At 37.5% G+C, this 22,968-nt stretch overlaps 1 protein-coding gene across 1 annotated transcript in view; it reads right to left on the bottom strand.

Moving 5' to 3' along the window:
• The window catches only part of LOC113609402 (collagen alpha-6(VI) chain), a 110,059-nt gene that overhangs the window by 56,748 nt on the left and 30,343 nt on the right, over positions 1-22,968 (bottom strand). The window contains exons 12-21 of the mRNA XM_027086597.1: positions 21,998-22,051; positions 20,177-20,248; positions 20,064-20,090; positions 19,690-19,734; positions 19,546-19,599; positions 18,406-18,468; positions 12,379-12,444; positions 10,738-10,791; positions 2,771-2,806; positions 819-881 (exon numbers count right to left, since the gene is read on the bottom strand). Coding sequence (XP_026942398.1) covers positions 819-881; positions 2,771-2,806; positions 10,738-10,791; positions 12,379-12,444; positions 18,406-18,468; positions 19,546-19,599; positions 19,690-19,734; positions 20,064-20,090; positions 20,177-20,248; positions 21,998-22,051 — 534 coding nt within the window. The remainder of the gene's footprint in view (positions 1-818; positions 882-2,770; positions 2,807-10,737; positions 10,792-12,378; positions 12,445-18,405; positions 18,469-19,545; positions 19,600-19,689; positions 19,735-20,063; positions 20,091-20,176; positions 20,249-21,997; positions 22,052-22,968) is intronic.

Below are 22,968 nucleotides of genomic sequence, written 5' to 3'. Positions count from 1 at the left end.
CCGCTGAAGACCTCAGCTCTATTTGGAACAATTCTTTCCTAGGCTAGAGTCACTTTTCCTACATCACAGGCATCCAGATATATAACACTGAGCTCTTACTGTGCTAAATTGACCAAAATTTCCAGTTTTGAGGCTCAGTATTTTCCTTGGTTTGTCTCCCTAGGATACACTAGCCAGCCTGGACCCTGTCCTGGACTAGCCAGCACAGGAACCACACTACCCAGCGTGTTCATGCCCTTTCCACCTCTTGACTGGGACAAAACTCAGATAAAGGAGACCAAATGCTGTACAAGTCAAGACTGTGTTGCTTCCTTACTTTACTACCCTGAAAACCCTTGAAACATCTGTACTTCTGCAAGGGGGTTGGAGGTATTCTATCAAGGCTTCAGATTCTTCTTTCCATTCTCAAAGCCTGACTAGTCTTTTTTTTTTTTTTTGAACATCGTTATTGGAGTATAATTGCTTTACAATGGTGTGTTAGTTTCTGCTGTATAACAAAGTGAATCAGCTATACATACATATATATCCCCATATCTCCTCCCTCTTGTGTCTCCCTCCCACACTCCCTATCCCACGCCTCTAGATGGTCACAAAGCACCGAGCTGATCTCCCTGTGCTATGCAACTGCTTCCCACTAGCTATCCATTTTACATTTGGTAGTATATATATGTCCATGCCACTCTCTCACTTTGACCCAGCTTACCCTTCCCTATCCCCGTGTGCTCAAGTCCATTCTCTACGTCTGTGTCTTTATTCCTGTCTTGCCTCTAGGTTCTTCAGAACCGTTTTTTCAAAGCCTGATTAGTCTTGATATGTACCTGAGGACCCTTAAGTCCCGGTGACCCTGCAAGTCCATCTGGGCCTGGGATGCCTGTTTTCCCCTGTGGGGAGAGAGAAATCAAACTGTTAACATTGTTTCCTGAGAAATTTTGTCTTCTTTATGTGCAAGATTCTAAATATTTTTCCAATCACAATGGAAGTGCAGAATCTTTGCAAAAAATATGAAAAATAAAGGTAAATACAACAAGGGTAATAAAAATCTTCTAGGGGCTTCCCTGGTGGTGCAGTGGTTGAGTGTCCGCCTGCCGATGCAGGGGACATGGGTTTGTGCCCTGGTCCGGGAAGATCCCACATGCCACGGAGTGGCTGGGCCTGTGAGCCATGGCCGCTGAGCCTGAATGTCCAGAGCCTGTGCTCCGCAACGGGAGAGGCCACAACAGTGAGAGGCCCGTGTACCACAAAAAAAAAAAATCTTCTATAATCTCATCAAGCTGAGATAACCACAGCTAATATATTGGTGTATTTGCTTTCATTCTTTATACACATGCATGTGTGCGTGCGCGCACACACACACACACACACACACACACATCCCTTCTTTTCCTATAATACTTGTTATATACTGTATCAAACTTGGGTGTTGGCCTGAAAAAACTCACAATTTACTCCATATTTTCTTAAAAAATCTCCAGGCATCTTACACTGTATTTATATTCAAATAGATTGAATATCTAGGGACCAAAAGTTGAGCATTCCCTTCATATTGCCCTTGAACTCTGCCACAGATAAGAATTCCAAATAAGATTAAAAAGTTTAATTTAGACTATTGGATAGCTTAAGTTTACATCTCAGTTGTTACACAGCTAGATGAGATTAAATGTCCCTCACTGATGCTTTTCCTAGAAACCATAAAGAGGAAATTTCTCAACACTTTCTCTTCCCAATCTCATTTCATTCATTTCACGCCATTTTTCTGGATCCACTCTCCATTTTGTTGCAGTCTAACCTTAAAAAAAACTGTGTGCAAGTGTGTGTGTATGTGTGTGTGTGTGTGTGTGTGTGTGTGTGTGTAACATCTGTGGATGGTAAATTCTTAGTCTTTGTCTATCTGAAAATGTCTGTTTTACATTCATTCATAGTTTAACTAGGTATAAAATTCTAGGTTAACAGTTATTTTTCTTCTGCACCTGCAAAACATTACTTTGTTGTTTTTGGTATGTTTTATTGTTGAACAGAAGCCTGCTGCAATCTAATTGGTTATTCCTCTCACGGGTAAAAGTGTCTTTTCTCTCTGGTAGTGTTTAAGATGTTTTCTTAACATTCTGGAGTTTTACCATGATGTGATTGTGAGTGAATTTGTTATTTATCCTCATCGTATTTTCAAGCTGAAGATGTGTGGTTCCTCAATTTTGTAAAATCTTAGTCACTGCTCTTTCAAAAATATTGCAGTTTCATGTATTTATTTATTAATTATTTATTCATGATACATTTATCACCAATATGTACAAAGGGGATATGATATGACAGTTGGTATGGTCAAATTTTGAACAAAACCTTCAGATTATCTAATTTGTATTAAGGTTTTACTGTACTCTCAGTTAAAAAGGGGTTTGTGCAAATTATAAGTAAGGTTCAGAGTTAACTGAACAAAAATCTACAAGAAAGATCACTCACTGAATTACTAGAGTTTGTATCAATACTTGAAATCCAGACAAAGTTAAATTTAATGATAATTGGGCCAAGTATTGTCTCTTAACTTTAATTTTTAGAGTTTTTAATTAAAGTGCTCAAATTTTAATTTTCTTTTAAGGTTTGAATTCTTTAAATTGTAGCCTAAAAGTTTTCCAAAATTTCATTCCACAACCATTATTATCAAAAAGCAAAAGAAATTTAGGCTTGGAAGAGACTTTCCAGAGTCTATTCAGGCTCCTTGACTAGACACAGAATATTTATCATTTACAGTTAAGAAAAAAAAAAAAAATCACTGTACCTGTGGGCCTGTATGTCCCCTCTGGCCATGAACTGCCTACAATAGGGAAAAAAAAGGTAGACATCTTTAACTCTGAAAAAATGCTTTTTTATGTTTAATTTAAATTAGTAATGGACACCTTAATTCACTGACATTAAAAGAAAAATTCCCACATACTGCTTTAAATTATCCACTTCACCATGAAAGCAAACTGTTGCCAACTCTGAATTTCTATCCTCAGGCAATAGGTAATTAAAACTATAGATAATGTAAATCTATAAATACTTGTGAGAATAGACTGTGGTCAATAATTTATCCTCCACTAAACTACTACTAGAATTTGTCACAAGCACCAAAATTGGCTGATTTGAATTGTACTTTTCATTTTTCCAAAGTACTACCAAGTAAGCCAGAAATCAGGAGTAGAAGTGGTCAAAAGGCAGGAAGCCAGAGGAAACACTGGGAGAATTAACTTTATGAACTTTATTATAGATTAATTTCAGAAGCTAATGATAGCCAAACTAATTTTATCCCCCTCCCCTTCAAGAAGCCAAATATGCTTACCTGTCAAAAATGAAAGAATCATCTTAAGCAATCAAGAGTTACTCAATTCAATATGTTAATAAAATATTCAATCAAAAAAATGGATTTTTCCTACTACTCTCATATATAAGGTTAAGGTCTGAGTATATTCTAGATCAATATTTCATAAATCTGGGAATCACGAGACAAAGATATTTTATTGTCTAACTTAGGATCTCTCAATAAGGTTATAACATCCAGGATTTACAAAATTCAATAAATATCAGACAACATTTTCTTGATGGAAATTTGAGATATTCAGGTCAAATTTCTATGTGAGGTCAGTATTGCAGACTTTAAATTCTTCTAATCATATTTCAGTCAAAATCTATTGTTATTTCGGAAATAGACTATGTGTTTGGGGAAATAGTTGGAGGCCTATTTCTTTAAAACCTGAAGAGTTATCTTGAGATGAAAGTCTAAACCTCCTTATCAGAGAGATGAAGAGCAGCTCTCTCTACTCTTTTTACACAAGGGTTTACCTTTTCTAGTTCAATTCACTGCAGTTTCATTCAGAGAAATATATACCTAAGATCTACTATCTACAAAGCATATAGGATGGGAACCATAGGAGCATAAATATGACACACAGTTCTTGACCTCAGAGGACCCTCACTCTCTGGGTTAGTGGGTAGGAGATAAATATTACAAATATTTATGAGGCAGAATATGTCAAACAGCATAAGAAAGTGGAAGACAGAATTATGGGTTTCTCCCAATCGAAAAAAGGGCAGAAGATCGAAATAGACATTTCTCTAAAGAAGACATCCAGATGGCCAACAGGCACATGAAAAGATGCTCAACATTGCTAATTATTAGAGAATTCAAATAATTAGCAAATCGAAATTAAAATGAGGTACCACCTAACACTGGTCAGAAAGGCCATCATTAAAAAATCTACAAATAACAAATGCTGGAGAGGGTGTGGAGAAAAGGGTACCATCCTACACTGTTGGTGGGAATGTAAGTTGGTGCAGCCCCTATGGAGAGGTTTCTCAAAAAACTAAAAATAGAGTTGTCATATGATCCAGCAATCACACTCCTGGGCATATATCCAGACAAAACTATAATTCAAAAAGATACATGCACCCCTAAGTTCATAGCAGTAATGTTCATAATAGCCAAGACATGGAAGCAACCTAAATGTCTATCAACAGATGAATGGATAAAGAAGCTGTGGCACATATATACGATGGAATATTACTCAGCCATAAAAAAGAATGAAATAATGCCATTTTCAGCAACATGGATGGACCTAGATATTATCATATTAAGTCAAGTAAGTCAGAAAGAGAAAGACAAATACCATATGATATCACATGTGGAATCTAAAATTGGAGACAAATGAACATATCTATGAAACAAGCAGACTCACAGACATAGAGAACAGACTTGTGGTTGCCAAGAGGGAGGGCAGGTGGAGGAAGGATGGATTGGAAGTTTGGGATTAGCAGACGCAAACTATTATATATCGAATTGATAGACAACAAGGTCCTACTGTATAGCATGGGGAACTATATTCAATATCCTGTTATAAACCATAAGGAAAAAGACCATATATATATGTATATATATATATATATATATGTATATATATATATACACATATATGTATATATATCTGAATCACTTTTCTGCACAGCAGAAATTAACATAACATTGTAAATCAACTATACTTCAATAAAATAAATTAAAAAACAAAGAAATATGGGTTTCAAAAAAAGCAATCATATCCACTTGGTCATTTCAGGAAAATCTTCCTAGAGAAAGAGATTTTTGAGATGGGTTTCACAGGATGTGTAGGAGTTTTACAGGTAGAGAATGAAAGAAGTCTTTCTAACAGAGACTACAGCCTAAGTAATGAAGCAGAGGCTGGAAACTAGGAAGAGTGTTTGATAGTCTGGGTCAAAGGTGAGAGAAAAGGGGAGTAACAGGGTTACTAGGCTGAAAATAGTAAGCTGAAGGGTTCATACTCCATTTAACAGAAACCACGGGGCTTCTTGGAGCAGGAAGTATATGTGCTTAGACTTGGGCTTTAGGTGGATACATCCAGTTGTGGTAGGAGAAACCGAATGCAACCCTATGTTCAGGCAAAGTAAGGGATGTGGAACTTGTTTTTACATCCAAAATCTTTCTCTGGTTCACTGTCACAGTGTTTGAAACACTATCAATAAACGTTTGTTCTCTGTGTCTTTCACTTGTATTTAATAAAAGAAAAAAAAAATTGGAAATGTGAGGTGGTAATATTTCTTGACAGTAAGAGATATATAATTCTCAAAGAGGAGAGAATGATTATTAAAAAAAAATTAAAAATTAGGAGGTTAGGGTATGTTTGTGATACATATTTTAGCTTATGATGATGTTTAGACATTGACTCCCTGCAATGAAAGATGAGGACATAGTATTTTGGAACTTTCCCCATACCTTTTCCCACTTTTCTATTTGCAGATGGTTTTTAGATGGTCAAATGTATAACATTTACATTTTTTCCTGTAATCATTATTTCTATGGTTTAGTCTTATTTCTACACAAAGGATCATGGGGGTTATATTGCTTGAGTTTTTGAAGGCTTGATCATATTGATTACTTATATGCTTAAAGGACATCTTAGGTAGGTATAAAGATCTTAGACCACTTTATTTCCATCAGAACTCTGTAGCCATTGTACTGCTCCCTATTGGCCCTGAATGTTGAGAAGGCTGAAGACAGACTGAATTTTCTATCTTTATTGCTTGGAAATTCTTGATTCTTCTTTTCCATAATAAGTTTGGGAATTTCACTGCAATGTGGCTCAGTGTTGATATTTTTGTATCAGTGTTTTTCGCTGAGTCAGAGTATGCCTTTTCCTTCTGCATATTTGAGTCTTTGTTTCAAGAAGTTATCTTTTATTACATTTTTGAAATTTTTTACATTACATTTGGTGTGTTTAATAACACAAATTGTACATTTATTGGCTCTCCATTGTCAGTATTCCATCTCTAGCACTGCTTTTGTGGCTTCCTGATTACCATATGCCTGGATATATTTTCAGTCATCCTTGTTCTAATTTTTTGTTGCTTCTAATATATCATAGTTCTACATGTATTTCCTTTTCCATTGCTCCCCAAGCACTACCAGTTTGCTTTCTTCACTTTCTATTGTCTTGTCAGATCTTTAGACTCTTAGAGCAATCATTTGTCTTAATTTTTTTGGAGAACTATTTGCCAGAGTTATTCTTCTTTATCATTGAATACTTCCTCTTCTAATGAGGGTTTATCTGTCCTTTGCTCATGTAGTTTTCCTCCTCTTCTCTTGCAATTTCTATGCATAGGTCCTGATTAATAATCATCCAATTAATTCATAATAAAGCCTATTAATATTTCTGATTATTAGTCACTTTTGAATAGGGCTACCCATTTACTGAATAACTGTATGGGGTGTAGCCGGACTTGTGACAGTAAACTTGATACAGATATGTTGTTTCAAACACTTTGTCATTGTGAATTATTTCTTTTACTTATGGCTACCTCTTCCTTCAAATTTTGGCCTTTAAGAGACATGAACTCACACAAAGCCCCTTAAGTCAAAGTTTCTTTGAGTTGTAACCGTTACTGTTTCTTCTGTCTTTGCAGCCTCCCTGGCCTAGGCTACTAAGTTGTAATTTTAAAAATGGAACAGTCTTCAGTTTCTCATTATTTCTGCCTCCTCTGCTAAACCGTATTTGTATCAGTATATTCCCATATCTTCTCAAAATCTACAGTACCCCTGGATTTTGTTCATCAGCTTTTTCAGGACTAGAGCAGCTATTTTTAGATACATCTGATCCCTGATTCAGGTTTGAGTTGGTATGCGTCAGCTTCCAAAGCCTGCCTTATTAGGATCCAGATTTTAAAACAGTTGGCCAAACATGAAAAGATGTTCAACAACACTAATCATTAGAGAAAGTCAATCAAAACTACAATGATGTATCACCTCACACAGGTCAGAATGGCCATCATTAAAAAGTCTACAAATAACTAATGCTAAAGAGGGTGTGGAGAAAAGGGAACCCTCCTACACTGTTGGTGGGAATGTAAGTTGGTGCAGCCACTATGGAGAACAGTATGGAGGTTCTTCAGAAAATTAGAAATACAGTTGCCATATATGATCCAGCAATCTCACTCCTGGGCATATATCCAGACAAAAGAAAAGACACATGCACCTCTATGTTCATAGCAGCACCATTCATAATAGCCAAGACATGGAAGCAACCTAAACATCCATCGACAGATGAATGGATAAAGAAGATGTTGTATATATGTACAATGGAATATTACTCAGCCATAAAAAAGAATGAAGTAATGCCATTTGCAGCTACATGGATGGACCTAGAGATTATCATATTAAGTAAAGTAAATCAGAAAGAGAAAAATACCATAGGGTATCACTTATATGTAGAATCTAAAATAGGACATAAATGAACTTATCTATGAAACAGAAACAGACTCAGACATAGAGAATAGACTTGTGATTGCTAAGTGGGAGGGTGGGTGGGGAAGGAATGGATTGGGAATTTGGGGTTAGCAGATGCAAACTATTATATATAGAATGGGTAAACAACAAGGTGCTAATGTATAGCACAGGGGACTATATCCAATATCCTGTAATAAACCATAATGGAAAAGAATATGAAAAAGAATGTGCATATGTGTATAACTGAATCACTTTGCTGTACAGCAGAAATTAACATAACATTGTAAGTCAACTATATTTCAGTAAAATAAAGTAAAATAAAACCTCTAAAAAATAAAATAAAATAAAATAGTTGGCTAATACCGTCACCATGCGTGGCTTGAAGCTGTAGTCATTCTTTGTTAATTTATTTTAAATTTCTTTTGTTGTTTTTGGTGAGTTGCACAGAAGGGGAACAGTATTAAAAAAACCCTTGACTGTGCCATCTTTAGCTGGAATTTATTTTTACTCAATGACACTGCTGAATCTATAACCCAAGAAGGGGCCATATTTCTCAGGAGTTGTGTGATTTAAATAATACATGGTGTCACTGCCTTAGCCTGTAGGGAGATTATAACCTCTATGAAACAAGAAAAGTACATCTCCCATGCCAGGATTTTTTGGATGATATTCCTTAAGTTCAAAATATTTTCCTGGGGTATGTAAACTGGCTACACCCTTTCAGAAAGTAAAATAAATAGCAAATGTATTTTTTAAATCTTTAGATGCATTAAAAAGAGCTTTCCCAACAATTAAATTCTACACATTTTAAACATAATCCCTGTTCTTATTTCCATTTTCTGTGCCTTGCAAAGAAGAATGTGTTCCAAGACATAAAAATATTTTCCCGATGGAGTATAATATAGCTGGTTCTATGAACTTCTGCTTTGAAAATACAATGCATAATAAAGGAAATGTATTAAACTACTCTTTATTTGTGCTCAATTTTAAAACATTTTATATATATATATATATATATATATATATATATTTTGGGAGTGGTGGAGGAAGTTGGAAAAGGCTGGATAACTAAATAAAGAATGGAAAGAAAATGTTGCACAATGAGAAGAGACAGGTCTAATTTAGAACCCAATGCAGGCATTTAAGTATATTTTATTAAAGTTATCTCTTCTTAATGGATAAAGATTTTGTTTTATAATTTCAGTCCTTTCCCAAGAAGTCAAGCACAGAATCTTTTTAAAAAAGTACTTAGTGGGGGCTTCCCTGGTGGCGCAGTGGTTGAGAATCTGCCTGCTAATGCAGGGGACACGGGTTTGAGCCCTGGTCTGGGAGGATCCCACATGCCGCGGAGCAACTAGGCCCATGAGCCACAACTGCTGAGCCTGTGCGTCTGGAGCCTGTGCTCCACAACAAGAGAGGCCGTGATAGTAAGAGGTCCGCGCACCGCGATGAAGAGTGACCCCCACTTGCCACAACTAGAGAAAGCCCTCACACAGAAACAAAGACCCAACACAGCAAAAATAAATAAATTAATTAATAAACTCCTACCCCCAACATCTTAAAAAAAAGTACTTAGTGAAAAAAATAACAACAAATGAAAAAGACCCCAAAAGGTTTCATAAGCAAGTGACTTAATTTTGCTCTCAGATATATTTTTATAGGCATACATTACATATAATCTTTTTAGCAGTATGGAGGTTCCTCAAAAAATTTAAACACAGAACTACCATATCATCCAGAAATTCCATTTCTGGGTATTTATCCAAAGAAACAAAAACACTAACTCAAAAATATATATCCCCATGTTCATTGCAGCATTATTTACAATAGCCAAGACATGGGAGCAACCTAGGTCTCCACTGATGTATGAATGAATAAAGAAAATGTGATACACACACACACAATGGAATATTATTCAGCCATTAAAAAGATGGAAATCTTGCCATTTGTGACAACATAGATGGACCTTGAAGGCATTATGCTAAGTGAAATAAGTCAGAGAAGGACAAATACCCTATGAGCTCACTTATATGTGGAATCTTAAAAAACCCAAAAAACCCCAAAAATCAAACTCATAGATACAGAGACTAGATTAGTGGTTGTCAGAGGTGAGGGATGGGGGTGGGGGTGAAATGGGTGGAAGGGGTCAAAAGGTATAAACTTCCAGTTATAAAATAAATGGTCATGGGATGGAATATACAGCATGGCAACTATAGTTAATAATACTATATTGTATATTTAAAAGTTGCTAAGAGAGTAGATCTTAAAAGGTTTTCATCACAAGAAAAAAAATTCATAATAACGTGTGGTGATGGATGTTAATTAGACTTACTAGCTGAATGGTGGTCATCTTTAATATATACATATATGGAATCATTATGTTGTACATCTGAAACTAATACAATATTATCTATCAATTATATCTCAGTAAAATATATATATTTTAAAATTTAGCACAAATAAAAACCAGTTTAATATATTGCATTTATTATGCATTCTATTTTCTGAGCAGGAGCTCACATAACCATATATTGTAGTCCACCCAAGAAACTATTTTTATATCTTGGAACACACTCTTCTTTGCGAGTCAGAGAAAATGGAAGTAAGAACAGAGGACTCACACCAGGACTGACTGTTCTAAGCAGTCATAAAACTGGGCAGAGGAATGGAGTCTTGGACTTTAAGCCTCAGCTGGCCTAGTGAATAGGCTAAACTTTGACCACTCTTCCCCTAGTCGACTGCTCTTGTGTTCTCTTTGCCCAGCTCTTTCCTCTGATTGGTAACTTCCCCTGCAGCCAGCACCTTCCTGCCTGAGCTTCAGGGCCCTTCCGGAGTCCTTTGCCAGCTCTGTCCCAAGTCAATTTCCCTAAGGTAGTGAGTCCCAGCGGAACCATCCTGCCCACTCCCACCATCAGCCATTTCATCCCAATACAGGCTCCTCTGCAGTGGGCTGACTTGTCTATGGGGGTTCTTACTGTCTTTCTTCTGGAGCCTGGGGTTCCAGGGGGGCCTGGCCAGCCTCTTCTTCCCTGTCAAAGGAACAGACAGATGTATGACAATAATGACACAACATTGACATGTGTGCTCCAACATTGGCTTGTTGTGCTCCTGGGAGGGTAGATGGGGACACACCAATTAGAGTTATCCTCCCTATGGGATGTGGCCTTAATCCACTGGTCACAAATCATATCTCTCTGTGGGTATGACTTCATCTGTTCATCACCACTGTCTAACTTGTGTTTGGGCTATAAGTTAGAGTATTCAAATCAAACTGTCCCTACTGTGTTGCCACAGAGTGGATAATTGAAGCATCCGTGTGTCAGGGATGGCTACAACTCGTTTGGATTTCTACCTTTGGACTCCTTGCTCTGTCTGGCTAAACTTTGTAGATTAACACCCTAACGTGAGTAAAATCTCACAATACACACAAGTCTTCCCAAGGTAGAAAAGGGGGGAATGACTATGAGTCTATAACAAGACTTACATTTATCCCTTAATAAAAATGGCAGGTAACATTTACTGAAGGTTTATGATGTAGCAGGGTCTGTCATCGAATTCCCACCATCCCCTTCAAAAGTAAGTTATTTGTCCTATTTTGAAGATGAGAAAATTGAGGTTTACAGAGAGTACCTTGAGGTCACAGAGCTGGTAAGGAACAGAGCATGAAATATGACCTAGGCCTTTTCCCAAAGCAAAGATCTTTCTACCATATCAGACCTCTCCCACAGGTGGAGTCATCAAAGAACTTCCTTACCAAGAAGATCCAGAGACACACATTTTCCAGATAATTATTTTTTTTAATTCTGAAAAATCTCATATTTCATGAGATTAATAGATCTACCAGACCTTGTTCTTGTTCTTTTTTTTTAAAGATTTAATTTTATTTATTTTTGGCTGTGTTGGGTCTTTGTTGCTTCACGTGCGCTTTCTCTAGTTGTGGCAAGGGGGGCTACTCTTTGTTGCGGTGCACAGGCTTCTCCTTGTGGTGGCTTCTCTTGTTGTGGAGCATGGGCTCTAGGCACACGGGCTTCAGTACTTGTGGCTTTCAGGCTTCAGTACTTGTGGCTCGCGGGGTCTAGAGTGCAGGCTCAGTAGTTGTGGCACACAACTTGGTTGCTTCGCGGCATGTGGGATCTTCCCAGGCCAGGGATCGAACCTGTGTCCCCTGCATTGGCGGGTGGATTCTTATCTATTGTACCACCAGGGAAGTCCTGATCTTGTTCTTTTTTTATCATGTGCTATGTATAACATGACATCTTTTTAGGCTATGTGTCCTCTGGATCCTGGGAAGGCCAAAAACTTTTTTGCTAGTGCTTTCTATCAGCTACCTTACAGTTTGAGTTTAGATGTTCGCATTCATAAATTGAGACCTCAGTGGTATGGCTTGGTGAAGAAAGTCACCCCAAATTCAGAAGAAGAGAATGTGTCTTAAATCCCAGGGTAGTAGAAAAAGAGGAATAAAAGATCATTCTGCTCCTAAAAATAGTTTTTCTGTATTAAGTATATTCACTCTGATTCCAAATTCTTTATATGCCTTTCGTATTCTACCACTAAAACTCTGAGCCCCACAGTTGTCACATCATCACATGTTTACTTCCAAAAGCCCACACAGTTACCTGTCTTCCGTGTTCCCCTTTCAAGCCATTGGGTCCTTCTATGCTATTGTCAAATCCAGGAACTCCCTAAAAAATAGAGAATAAAGAGAAAAATTGATAGGCTTTGAAATTTTTTCCTTAAAAATGTAATTTGTGTGTAATACACCAGGTCACCCCCCAAAAAGGTGACGAGAAGGTCAACTCATTTGAAAGCAGAAATAGGCTAAATTATAAATGGTTTACAAATGTTTTCTTTTCCTCCCATGCTTTGCATTATCAGAGGAGAGAGAAGACCTAAGATGAGTGTGTGGGGTTGAAGTGAGAGCTCATGATGGAAGGCAGAGCCCAGGGAAGCAAGGGTGACATGACTTGTGTTTAGGTATTTCTTTCTTGCTACTACCATCTTTCTCTTAACTTCTGGTCTTCTTTCTTGAGGCCTCGGCAAGTTTGTACTTGAGGGTTGGTAAATTTTACTCTCCCCAGCCCTTGGGAGAAGGCAAAGATTTTTTTGTTTTCTTTGTTTTTATTGAAGTATAGTTGATTTACAATGGTGTGTTAGTTTCAGGTGTACAGCAAAGTGATTCAGTTATATATACATATATATCTATTGTTTTTCAGATTCTTTTCCCTTATAGATTATTACAAAATATTGAGTAGAGTTCTTTGTGCTATACAGTAGGTCTTTGTTGGTTATCTATTCTATATATAATAGTGTGTATGTGTTAATCCCAAACTCTTAATTTGTCCGTCCCCCACCTTTCTCCTTTGGTAGCCATAAGTTTTTTTTCTATATCTGTGGGTCAAATGTAACTAAATTCATTTATATCATTTTTTTTAAGATTCCACATATAAGTGATATCATATGATATTTGTCTTCTCTTTCTGACGTACTTCACTTAGTATGAAAATCTCTAGGTCCATCCATGTTGCTGCAAATGGCATTATTTTATTCTTTTTTGTGGCTGAGTAATACTGAAGGCAAAGGTCTGTAACGGGTTCCACCACAAGAACAAGAGGACCCTGAACAGCGCTGAGGACTGTACCTGCCGCCCACCCTCTCTTTCTCCTCCTGGGTCCTTGGCCGCCTTCTAACCTCATTTGCTCATTCCTACTTTTCTGGTTTTCAGAAAATCCTGTAATCTTGAGTTTTTCTCAATATTTATACAAATGTTCCAGCAGGAACTCATTGAAAACAGGCACACATTATGGGATGTTATCCTTGGCAGGCCAAACTGAAAGCTTTCTATCTTGGGTAGTTAGGACCACAAACAGAGCAGCCATGATGCCTGGACGATCAATTGAGCCAGTCAACTCGTCAAAGCTCTAGTAAATGGAGAGAGAATGGCAATTATCCAGTCCTGATGAGAGCCAGCTGCCTGGCTGTTTGGCTGATAGCAGATTAGATGACCTTCATCAATCAATAAGTAATTTGAGATCACCAACAGGGACACAGCATCATTCCAGATACATCAGAAGCTTTTTAAACAAGCAGTTCCTACACTCACAGAGCTTATAGGCTAACAGAGTGAAAAAGATGGGCTTAGAATTTACTTTATAACTGATAGCACTAAAACTTACATGAATAAATATTTCTCTCCCCCACATACCAAAGCCAAAGATTATTTTCTTATGTCTTCTGTTTTACCCTTAGATTTAAATATTTGTTAAGTTTTCCAGGCAGGTATACCTAAATTACAATATTAAAGAATTGTATTTTCATGAGAAAAGTGAGGAAGGAAAAGGAAGGTAAAGTCTAAAATTTTCTTTCACTGGGTGTATACACTTCTTACTATAGTCCAACTCTGCACTATTTAATTGAAGAGATGACATAAAAAAATCATATAGCAGCACATTGTACAGAACAGAATGTTTCACTTTCTATATGGACCAGCTGTGTGGTCAGTCTGAATATGATCTGGCCAATTTTATGAAATTGGACAAAAGAGCATCATCTAATACAAATTTTTGATTAAACACGGGCTTCTAATAATAATATGCTTTAGAATTATGAACATTACTAAGCTCTGTAGCTCAGACAAATGAGCTAGCTCAGTTTCCCCCCAAGATTACATGAGATTTAACCATACCAATGCTTTCTTAGGTCAGCTCCCAAGGCGATAGAAATAAAAGCAAAAGTAAACAAATGGGACCTAATCAAACTTATAAGCTTTTGCACAGCAAAGGAAACTATTGACAAAATGAGAAGAAAACCTACGGACTGGGAGAAAATATTTGCAAATGATGTTACTGACAAGGGCTTAATTTCCAAAATATATCAACAGCTCATACAACTCAATAACAAAGAAACAAACAACCCAATCAGGAAATGGGCAGAAGACCTAAATAGACATTTCTCCAAAGAAGACATACAGATGGCCAACAGGCACATGAAAAGATGTTCAACATTGCTAATTATTAGAGAAATGCAAATCAAAACTACAATAAGGTATCACCTGACACTGGTCAGAATGACCATCATTAAAATGTCTACAAATAACAAATGCTGGAGAGGGTGTGGAGAAAAGGGAACCCTCCTACACTGTTGGTGGACATGTAAACTGGTGCAGCCACTATGGAGAACAGTGTGGAGGCTCCACAGAAACTAAAAATACAGTTGCCATATGATCCTGAAATCCCACTCCTGGGCATAAATCAGGCATAATTCAAAAAGATACATGCACCCTAATGTTCATTGTGGCACACTTTTTAATAGCAAAGACGTGGAAGTAACCTAAATGTCTATCCACAGATGAATGGATAAAGAAGATGTAGTATATACACACACAATGGAATAACCACTCAGTCATAAAAGAGAATGAAATAATGCCATTTGCACCAACATGGATAGACCTAGAGGTTATCATACTAAGTAAAGTAAGTCAGAAAGAAAAAGAGAAATATCATGTGATACCACCTATATGTGGAATCTAAAATATGATACAAATGAACTTATCTATGAAACAGAAACAGACTCACAGACATAGAGAACAGACTTGTGCTTGCCAAGTGGCGGGGGGTGGGGTGATGGTGCTGGTGGGGGGGATGGAGTGGGAGTTTGGGATTAGCAGATGCAAACTATTATATACAGAATGGATAAACAACAGGATTCTACTGTCTAGCACAGGGAACTATATTCAATATCCTGTGACAAACCATAATGGAAAACAATATGAAAAAGAATGTGTGTGTGTGTGTAAATATATATATAATAATGTAATAATATATATATATAAATCACTTTTCTGTACAGCAGAAAGTAACACATTATAAATCAACTATAATTCAATAACATACATTTAAAATACATTTAAAAATTTAGGTCAAAATGGGAAATTTCAAACAAACAAACTAGCTTTTACGTGATCAAAAATTCTCTCTGAATAAGCACAGATTTTCAGGAATTTGTGCCATTTGTGCGTGTTCTATTGATTCTATCAGCCTTGTTGTCCCCAATTTTTTTCCACAATGGTAACCCACTAAAAAACACACAGAAAAAAGCAGATTTGTCTTTGATTTGAGATATATATTCCCAAGTGTCTGGGAAGAGTTATTATGCATTGAAAAACCATCTGAAGTAAGTACATAGTGACAACACATCACAGGGAAGATACAGTGGGTTGAATTTTCAGCCATCTCAAAGTCATAGAACACTTCTCTTTAGATAAAAATGCTTTTACATTATTCAGATTCTTTTAAAGGTGTTACACAATCATCCAGACAACTAGGGGGAATTCTGATTGAAGTGAAGTACAATTTTATGGCAATACCCCAAGTGAATTTTTAGCCATCATATACCAATGACTGAAATGTCTTTATGTTTGAACTACTATTTCTTAATTATACTTATTTGTGGATAGATTTTTGTTTCTGATTAGACACTTTGAGGTTGTTTGAAACTCTCAGGTCACCAGATTATTATCAGATGTCACTTAGTAAACAATGTTGTCTTCAAGTGAAAATTCTTCTGCTTTTTAAACAAAGTTATCTTCAATGTATACATAACATTTATATTTGTCAATATATTTTGTACCAAATTCTTTCTCTGATCAACCCACTGTATACTGGAGGAGGAGTCATTAAAGACAAAGTCCTGTGACATTCCCAGTTGCCTTTCATACTTATTAGCACTTGGTATTGTCAGTTTTATAAATTTTAGGCTTTCTAATGAGTGTGGTACACTGCTCTGGTACATTGATGGCGAGAGTGTAAATTAGTACAAAAATTTTGGAAAACTGTTTGGCTGTAAAGAAGCTGAACATAGGCGTACAAGTTATCATCCAGACGTTCTACTCTTAAAGTATAGACCCAACAGAAATGTGTACAAAAGACATGTACAAGACTGTTCATAGCAGCACTATTTATAAAAGCTATATCTGGGAACAACTCAAATATCTATCAATAGCATAATGGAGAAATAGATCACAATATATTCACACAATGGAATATTATACAGCAATGAGATTGAATAAACTACTGATATTCACAACATGGATTCATCTCACAAGCATATACTTGAGCAAAAGAAGCCAGAAACTGAAGAGTGTATTCTATATGATTCCACTGAAAAGTTCAATAGCAGGCAAAACTAATTTATGGTCCTGGGATAGTGATTACCTTAGGGAGGGCTGGTAGTGATTGGAGTAGACCTGAGAGGGTTTCTGGGATGCTCTACTGTTGTCTAATGTTCCATTTCTTTACCTGAGTGGTGAGTGCACAGGTGTATTTATATTCATCAAGCTATGCATTTATAATTTGTGTACTTTTCTGATGCATGTTACAGCTTAACAATAAGTTTGAGAGATTTAACAAATAGCATGGTGATTATAGACAGCAATACTGTATCATATACTTCAAAGCTGCTAAAAGACTAGATCTGCCCATATCCTCAAGTCCATTCTCTAGTAGGTCTGTGTCTTTATGGCAGGGTAAGATGTGACAAAGTGAGAGAGTGGCATGGACATATATACACTACCAAACATAAAATAGATAGCTAGCAGCCACATAGCACAGGGAGATCAGCTCAGTGCTTTGTGACCACCTAGAGGGGTGGGATAGGGAGGGTGGGAGGGAGGGAGACGCAAGAGGGAAGAGATATGGGAACATATGTATATGTATAACTGATTCACTTTGTTATAAAGCAGAAAATAACACCATTGTAAAGCAATTATACTCCAATAAAGATGTTAAAAAAAAAAAAAAAGACTAGATCTGGCATGTTCTCACCAGAAAAAAGAAATGATAATTATATGACAAGCTAGAGGACTTAGCTAACACTATGGTGATAATCATAATATATAAATGTATCAAACCAACCCGTCATATACTTAAACTTACACAATGTTATATGTATATAACATTGTACATGCAAATATATCTCAATTTCTAAAACTTTAATAAATGTTTTAAAAAATGCTAAATCCTAATTCATTGAGGTTTTGGAGACTGATGTGTGGGCATAGTGATCAAAGTCCTGTAGTACTGAGGTCTAATTGGACTCGGCATATCCCCTAGGTTGGCGTGGGTCCTGCTTCTTTTGGTGTAGGTCATGCCTACTCAACTGGGTTGCATCCCCATGACAGCAGGTGTTTGTGGGTCATAAGTTTTGCTTAATGTACTTTTAGTTGGCTTAGATTCAAGGAAATGAAGCTAATATTTTTAATTGAGAAAGACTCTTGGGGAATAGAAAAAAGAGATGGCTTTGTTTCTTTCATTCTGTCCATATTTCAAGATACCCAGAGGAAGATAATGGAATGGAGAATTCCTTCATACCTCTGAAGCACAAGGACAGTTCTGAATATGTAGTCTCAAAAAATACATGTGCAAACAATGTGCAAGGTCTTCTCACTATCCATACTCATACTGTATATAAATAGGATCAGGCACAAGAGACCTACTTTTAAAATTCTAAACAGTTGTGCCCATGATGATTTCATTTCAGGACTGCTATTGTAGTACCTTCAAGTGGGCTCTCTTTCCCTATCAGAAGTGCTGATGGGAAACAAGCCCTGACGTGACGTTAGTTTGCAGCCCCCCAGTCCCAGCACTTACAGGGTCTCCACACAGGCCCTTTGCTCCATGGTCACCAGGAATCCCTCTCTCTCCTGGGATTCCCTAAAGTTAACACAAATCAGAAGAAGGACAAGATAAGAATTTTAAATAACATTAATAAAAACAAAGAACTTATCTTCTCCCTGATTTGAATTATTAAATATTTTCCTGCTAAAGTTACTTTGAAACTAGAAAGAGGAACAACTAATAGTTTCAGGCATCGTACAAATACTTTAAAAGTGACCTCAAGTATTTGCCACAGTGGTGAACACTCTGTTCCAGACACATTTGTTGTCTTGTTCAGTTTTTACAACTACTTTATGTGGCAGGTATTGTTTTTTATTTTTCTTTTGATGAGGCAGCTGAGATTCAGAGAGATTATCCATTTTCCCCAAAGGGGTTGCATCAGCTAGAAAGTGGGTTCTTGACTCAGCTGTTCACACTCTCAAGACAGATAAAGTGGACGGTGGAAGTATGGCTGCTGCTGGAATTTGTTCCAGATGGGAAGGGATGACAGACACCTTCAGAGTGCTGCCGACCCCAAGGCTCTCACCAATACCCTGTGACTGTTCTTAGTATGGTAGCTTCTTTTCAAGATTACCCCAGTTCTTCACTTTTCTCTGTATCTATTCCCTTTGCCATGAAACTCTACAGTGCCTTCCAACTGTGGTGGGGTAAGATTCCCTACCCCTGAGTTTGGCTGTGACTTGATCTGGCCAACAGAAAGAGATGCAAATGTCGCCATGAGAGCTCCAAGCCTAGGCCCCAAGAAGCCTTGAGAGAGCTTGTGTGTTTCTACTTGCTCCCTTGTTCTTCTGCCACAGCCATGAAAAGGTCATGGTCAACATGGCCAGGCATCTCTCCAGTCCCAGAAGGAGGATAAGAGACAAGTGAAACAAAGCCCCCAGCCAACCTAGAGACACATGAGCGAAGGTCAGCCATGCTCAGCCTTGATCAGCTGAACTTCTCAGACACAAAATAAATAAATGTTTATTGTTGCATGTGATTGAGGTCTTGTGATCATTACAAAGCAATTTTGTGGCCCTAGCTGACTGATATACCTGGGGTAGCTGTTTTACTGTTAATCACACCTTTAATTCCCAGCACAGTTTTCACGTTGTCCCTTTATTGAATACCTACCTGGGCTCCTTCATCTCCTTTTTCTCCTTTTGCTCCTGGAAGACCATTTTCACCCTAAAGACGGAGAAGAATAAACTCAAATTCCCATTTTCTTAGTGAGAAATAGCTCAGAACGGTTTTCATGGTACAAAGAGAAGGCTCTACCTGTTCTCCATTTAACCCATCAATTCCACTTTCCCCAACTTCTCCCTGAAAAGACAGATGCGATCAGAATAGAGTGCATTGCATTTATGTGGAAAGAAGCCAGACACCAAACAAAAAGTCTAACTTTGTGTTCCATATACAGGCTCTTTGCTAGGCTGGCCCTGGGTTCTATCAAAGATTACTGAGTCACAGAAACTCAACAAATAATATACATTGCCTGCAATAAAAGGCAAGAGTAAACAAAATGAAATGGTTAGCAATAAAAAAGGAAGGTCAACAGAAACTTCATTTGTGCAATCTACTGGTCAATCATCTCAAAAATAAAAACATTTCTAGATAACAGATGGGAAGATAAATGATATTTGGTACGATACCTCCTGTCCATTTAGTCCCCTGTTTCCCTGAAAATAGAAATGACAGTAGGGGTTAGCGTAGGAAGAAGAAATTAATGTTGGGAAGACTTCACAGTGTCTTACGTGACCCTTACCTTAGGACCTTTGGCACCATAGCATCCTTTAGTACCTTGCTCTCCCATTGGTCCGGTGGCTCCTCTTTCCCCCTGAGAAAGAGCACATATTCAGGTAAGCTTTTTCTATTGTCATCTGGAATCTGTCTTGGAGATTTGACAGTTTTTGTGTTGGAAAAAAATTTGCAACTACTCATGGTTTACAACCCAGAATTCATGCTTATAAAAACTGAGAATGCAAGTGAATCAGAGCCACTCTGATGACAGCTGTTTGTGTTGGATCCCACCTGGATACTTCCCAGGGTGGGGTAGTATCTAAATAAAACAGACATGCAAACAACTGGCTGCTAAAATGCATTCTCAAGGTTTCAGGAGATATTCCAGGAACAGATAATGAATAATTGGTGAGACATCAGAGCAGGATGCTCTAGGTATGGTCTAAGCAAGAGGCAGATTTTTAGACCAAATTCCATCTCCCTTCTCTCTTTCTCTCTTAAACCAAGAACTGCTCCTGCAATCCTTGTCTTGGTAACCCCACCAGTCTGTGCAGTCTTGTGAGCTGGAAACAAAGATGTCATCCTCAGCATCTCTCTCTCCAAGTCATCACCAAGTTACGTCCACTCAACCTCCTTAACATATCTATTCATACTGCCCTAAACTAAGATTGGGACCTCTTTGTCTTGCACCTACTACTGCAAGACTTCTACCTGCAATCCTTACCTTATCATCCTCCGTGATGTTGCCTGATCATGCTTTCTAAACCCATACCCTAACCATTTTTAGTCCTGTGCTTAACATCATTGGATTATGCCCATCAATTGGAAGACACATTCTAAGTCTTCCACAGGGTATTCAAGACACCCAGTACTCTGGGTCTTGCTTGCCATACAACCTCCTCTCATGGTCCTGGGTTCTGGCCATGTTGACCATATGTTATTCTGCAAATACACAGTTCTCAGTTACACACACTTGATCACACTATTCTCCCTGTAGTAGAATGTTCTTCCCACAAACTTTGCCTAGAGAAAGTTCTATCTGTGATTCAGATGCCTGCCCAACCATCAACCCCTGTCTACAGTCTTCCTCTCCCAAGCCCTAACTGTCACCAGGGCTGTTACCTGACTCTGTTAGGTATTTGCACGGCCACACTCTATCACATTGCACCGCTTTATACCTCTAGCAGAGTCCTTGTGTATAAGGACTGGAACTACTCTTGTCTCATTTGCCTTTCCACTACTCTGGAAATTACCTGAGATAGGAGCCATAGTTTTTCTTCTCTTTCTTTACTTTTATTTCTAGGGCCTGGCACTGTGCCTGGCACATGGTAAGGCATCTTAATATATATTTGTTAAATGAATGATGAGTGCATTTATGAGTGAGGTCTTTGATAAATAATGTGGTAAATTGTAAGATACTTAATATACACTTGTTAAATGCATGGATGGATGGAAGGAAGGAAGGAAGGAAGGAAAGAAGGAAAGATAGATGGATGAACAGATGCAAGAAAGGGTGAAGTCTTTGACAAGCAGTGTGGTGAGTTGGTTTACTCAAGCAAAATGGATCAGAAAGGGGGAAATGGCAGTGATTTGACTCCCTCAGTGAAAAAGATAACTTTTGCATTGAGTTTATTATACAATGTTGGTGGATAGTCAAAGAGGAGACAGTAGGTTAATAAAACACTTGTGACCACCAGAAGCCTGATGAAGATTAGGAAAGACCTCAGACTTTGCCTACGAATCCTTAGAACTTGACTTTTCTTGCTTCCTTCTGAATTGACACAAAGATTTCATATTATAGATATGTTCTTAGGAATAAATGGAGCTGGAAAAAACCTTGACTTACAGCAATGCCTTCCTCTCCCGTGTAGCCTTTACTGCCTTTAAAACCTGGGGGTCCCTGGAAATAAGGAAAGGAAGGATACATTAGCACTCCATAGACCAAAACCCAGAGGTAATCAAGCAAAATTCTTCAACTTTACAGTTTTACTTTATGTAGAATAGTATGATTTTGAAAAAAACGGTTCCCCCTCCATAACCTAAGCTGCATTTATACACATAAAAATAAATGGAATTTTGAGACAAGTATCCAGATAACTCACGGGTGTGTGTGTGTGTGTGTGTGTGTGTGTGTGTGTGTGTGTGTGTGTGAATCATAATATTTTCCATAACTCTCTCAGGTGTTATATATAGAGCTGGAGTTTTTTTTTTCTAGACAAGCATTCAAATGAATACAGCTATAGTTGCTTCTGACAAACTAGAATTATCCTCTTTTCATTAAAAAGTTCTTTTTGAGGATTTATGCTACACATAAAATAGACCACACACATTTCTTTCCATTGTTTTTTTCTGAGACCTGTTTTAAAAAAATTCTACCATTCTTGGGACTTCCCTGTTGGTGCAATGGGTAAGATGGCGTGCTCCCAATGCAGGGGGACCCGGGTTTGATCCCTGGTCAGGGAACTAGATTCCACATGCATGTCGCAACTAAGAGTCCACATGCCACAGCTAAGGGGCCCACCTGCTGCAAATAAGACCCGGTGCAACCAAATAAATAAATAAATATTAAATAAATAAATAATTTTAAAATTCTGTCATTCTCTTTACATGAAATCAAAGCATTCAAGGAAATAATTAGCCCAAAAACTTTCTTCAGAGAGACATCCATGGTGATTTGAAACTTATAGTGCTATCTATAAATTATTCAATAATCAAACACACATGTAAATAAGCAGTATTGAAATTGTTAAACATACCCATAGTATTTTTATACATATTTGAACATTTCCTCAAGCCCAAAATCATATTTTTACATAC

This window comes from Aethalodelphis obliquidens, unplaced genomic scaffold (assembly GCF_003676395.1).
Source record: "Aethalodelphis obliquidens isolate GAN/ISIS:26980383/991018 unplaced genomic scaffold, ASM367639v1 scaffold56, whole genome shotgun sequence".
NCBI classification, from domain to species: domain Eukaryota; kingdom Metazoa; phylum Chordata; class Mammalia; order Artiodactyla; family Delphinidae; genus Aethalodelphis; species Aethalodelphis obliquidens.
Note: the sequence above shows the minus strand (reverse complement) of the source record. Positions and strands in the feature narration are given on the sequence as shown.